This window comes from Nicotiana tomentosiformis, chromosome 11, assembly GCF_000390325.3.
Source record: "Nicotiana tomentosiformis chromosome 11, ASM39032v3, whole genome shotgun sequence".
Lineage (NCBI taxonomy): Eukaryota > Viridiplantae > Streptophyta > Magnoliopsida > Solanales > Solanaceae > Nicotiana > Nicotiana tomentosiformis.
In genome coordinates, this window is record NC_090822.1 from 121,075,816 (window position 1) to 121,079,830 (window position 4,015).

Sequence of the window (4,015 nt, forward strand, 5' to 3'; positions counted from 1 at the left end):
AAAGGTTTTGTTAGGTTCTTATAGCAACCAACGACAAATTTCTTTTACTTTACATAGCTTTTCGTCTAGTTGATAGATGTGTTCCCCTATCCCAACGTACGCAACTTCCATCACATTTCATTCTCTTATTGGCAAAATGACCAGCATTTTAATTCCAACTTTGCAAAAGTTCCTATATCATTGAAGGAACGTCCAGAATTGGTGATTATTTATGGAATAATACAATGATATTAGGCAAATTTCAAACACATAATAAGTTGTGGATCAAGTAGATAATTAACACTTAAATTAATGATTGTGGTACAATCAGTCAATTATCTTCTGCAAATCTTTATATATTAGCACAATCATTCTTTACTTATTGTTACAAACGTACCAAATTAGAAAAACGTGTACCGACAATTAATTGAAAAAAGGTAAATGAATACCCATCTAGGAGTATTAAACAATGATCAATCAAGATGAAACATCTTAGGTTTTAATAAAGCTCAGGTGCCAGGCGAGACATAATTATCACTTCCACGGGATTTACCTTACGTATAGTTATACCTGCACCTTCCTTCATATCCAAGGGCTCGTCATTTGGAGTGCTGTAATTGAAACCCTGGATCAAATGTGCCATTGTTAAGTGTTCCACTTGCAATGCATAAGTCATCCCCGGACAAGATCGTCTTCCAGAACCAAACGGGATATACTCATAATGCTGACCACGAAAGTCAATACCTGCAGCGACAAATCTCTCTGGATCGAAATTATCAGGATTTGGCCAGAGTTTAGGATCGCGCTGCAGTTTCATAACATTTGCGAATAGTCTAGTCCCTTTAGAAATGTAATATCCACTAACAACACAATCCTCTATATTTTCATGTGGTACTAACAAAGGTCCCGGTGGATATAATCGTAACACTTCTTTAACAATAGCTTGGAGGTACACCAAATCCTTAATATCACTCTCTTCTACCCATCTATCCTTGCCAACTTTTGTGTCTATCTCTTCTTGTGCTTTCTTCAAGGCATTTTGATTGTTGATCAGTAATGCCATACCCCAATTTATGTGAAGAGCAACTGTGTCCGCAGCATCCAAGACCAAACTCTGTGGACAAAATAGAATACAGTTAAATACAAATGATAATTCAATATAAAAGTAGGTTAGCGTCATTATCTGCCGAACCTTGTTCTAGTTAGTATAGTAGTTGTCAAGTATGCACACCTCATTATACTAATGAATTTGTTTTTTTTTCTCAAAAGTCACGAGGCACGCAACCTGATTCAAGCACCATTATTATTAGAAATAGAAAAAGAAAAACATGAATGTATATTCAACAAGCAATCAAAGATTTTTTTCCTAAAAAAGAGAAGAAGTCCCTTTGCTTTCATTTTCGTTATGCTCAATGGGAGTAAAAAGGTTTTGTTCTATATATCAACGTGGTTGGGCAATTATAAGAGGTTAGATCTCATCTTTTACCATCAAAAGTTATATAATGATGAATATTCTTCTATCCCAAAGCCCGAGAAATCCTACTATATTTTTGCTATATATAATCATCCTTAATATTTAGATAGTCTAATAAAAAGGCAACTCGGTGTCTGCATTCAAGCAGAATTCGGGAGTGACAGATGAACTTACAAAAACTGTTGCTTTTATGACAGTATCACGAGAGTAACCTTCACCAAGATATTCATTACTCATTTTTGAAAGCACCACATCAATGAAATCTTGTTCATTCCCTTCTGCATTAACCTCCATTTTTTCTCTTTTGTTAATATGTTCCTCTAACCAATTCTGAAAAACAGAATCTATATCCTTAAATGTCCTTTTCATAGCCTTAACATGCCCTTGAAAATCCACCCATTTAAATAATGGAATTGGAAATGCATCCCATAACACAAACTCCATTGATATAATCATAAAATCCTTAAACGCTTTCTTAAATCTCTCCACTTGTTCATCTCCTTTACCGGATTCATAATTTTTCCCAGCTATCATCTTCACGATGAGACCAAAATTCAATTCTTCTAACCAATCAGTTAAATTTATCGTACTCGAATTTCTATCAATTCGAGTGTATAAATTCTTAATGCTCGTTTGAATTCTGGCGAATCTCACGTGTTTGAATTTTTTGAGACGACTAGCTGAGAGAACTTCCTGAATAACTAATTTACGATTTTTTCGCCAGTAAGGTCCGTAATTTGCCAAAAATAGCATGGCATTATTGTAGCCAATGTATTCGCCGTAAAGAAAAGCTGGACGATTAGAGAAAATGGCATCATTTGTAGAGAAACAGTCTTTTATAGCTTCGTAACTGCTTACAACTAACACAAGGGGAAGGCCTAGCCGAAAAGTGAAAACGAGGCCGTATTTGTCAGCTAAGTCTCCGAGTTTTCGAGCTAATGGACGGTCGTTGCCGTCGTCATTGAAGTGGAAAAGATGGCCAATTACCGGCCATCCTCCGGGGATTTTCGGTGGTAAGGGTTTTGAAGGTTTTTGAGATTTTTTTGTCCATAGGAAGTAGAAGAGAAATGTGAAGGTTACTAGTCCTACAATGGCTTCTATGGGAAAAACCATTATGGATTTTTAGAAAAGAACTTGGGAATCAAGCTATCACCAACTTCCTTTTTATAGATAATTGTAAGGTGGTTAATACAATTATCGTACCGAAATAAAAAATATTAATATTTTATATTCAGTTTTTTGGTTTTGACAGGGTAACTGGTTTAAGTTTTTAAAAGGCCAAATAAATAGACAAACCCTTAAAGTTGATATCAAAATTTATTTAGACACCTTAACTTTAACCTCAACTCCTTAAAGTTGATACCAAAATTCATTTAGACACCTCAACTCACCTTGCACCCATCAGACACTTCAACATCAGTCAAGTATACCTATTAAACACTTGAGTCACAATTTTTGTCAAAAAGGAGAGCGTGTTTTTATTATATGCTGATGTGAAAAGGGACCAATTAATGGGTGACACATGTAAAATACAAAAGAATAAAATAAAACTTAAAAGGAAAAGCAAAAGACTTTAAGCCAAAAAAAGAAAAAACTTCCTTTCTGATTATCCCCTTTCCTTCCTTCATGTCCGACGTCGTTCCTTTCTGATTATCCCCTTTTCTTCTCCATTGTTTCTCTCTTTTTTTTGTTGCTTTTCTGTTGTTTCTTCTTCTTCTTCATCTAAACTCTAAAGAAAGACGAATATATTCAAGTTAGCAAGGGATATGAGCCATTTGGCTAGTGTTCTTGTTTTGCTTTTCAGACCAAATTATGCTAGAATTCATCATTTTCAGACCAAATTATGCTAGAATTCATATTATACAACCAAGTTCTTATTTTGCCACGCCTAAACAAATGACAACTATAATAGTGCCTCAACAAAATGAAGGAAACCAGCGATAAAAATCGATACCGATGACTCCTTGGATTCCTCCCGTAACAAAGCTTATCGTCTCAACTTGCTTTCCAATAAATTTATTGTTCCAAATCAAACACCAAACTCCTTGAAGACAAGGAAATTAAAGAAAATAACGCTTGATTTGAAGTGGGTTGTGTTGAATTTTAAAACTTAATTGGGTCAATTGACATTTTTTAGATATGTTGCACTTAGTTTTGGACTTAATTAGAAATAGTCCAACATTTTCGCTTCTGAGTTCTTGCCATATGAGTTCTTGCCGGATGGAGCAAACATTGATGAAATTTTTGGTGAGGGTGGAGTGAGGAAGAAGCAAGGGTGGTTGGTGGTGGCGGAGAGAGTGATGTTGTTATCAATTTGAAGATATTATTTTTGATTGTGTGTAATTTTGAGTTGTGTAAATTTTATAATTTTTGTGAAGAACAATGTTATCAAGAAGATTTAAGAAGAAAAATGGTGAGAAGCTTGAAAATATGAAGATGACTGATTCATGCGACCAAGGAGAGTGAAGAAAAACAAAGATAATAAATAAAATTATATTTTAGTTATTCATTCACGCGCGGGACCTGAAGTGAAACTCACTCTTTGTGGTATTTAAATGGATT

General features: G+C 34.7%; 1 protein-coding gene across 1 annotated transcript; it reads right to left on the minus strand.

Annotated features, from left to right (window-relative positions):
- Nucleotides 1-314: 314 nt before the first annotated feature.
- LOC104118452 (nicotine N-demethylase CYP82E4-like) lies at nucleotides 315-2,619 on the minus strand. The gene is made up of 2 exons (XM_009629684.4): nucleotides 1,628-2,619; nucleotides 315-1,093 (listed from the first exon to the last, which is right to left on the minus strand). Exons 1-2 carry the CDS (start codon nucleotides 2,564-2,566, stop codon nucleotides 479-481), a joined length of 1,554 nt encoding a protein of 517 aa, XP_009627979.1. The 5' UTR covers nucleotides 2,567-2,619; the 3' UTR covers nucleotides 315-478.
- Nucleotides 2,620-4,015: the final 1,396 nt, after the last annotated feature.

Coding starts and splice junctions, on each gene's coding strand:
- LOC104118452 (XM_009629684.4), bottom strand. CDS start 2,566: ATGGTTTTTCCCATAGAAGCCATTGTAGGACTAGTAACCTTCACATTT. Junction 1,094..1,627: donor TCATAAAAGCAACAGTTTTT/GTAAGTTCATCT, acceptor TTTTGTCCACAG/AGTTTGGTCTTGGATGCTGC.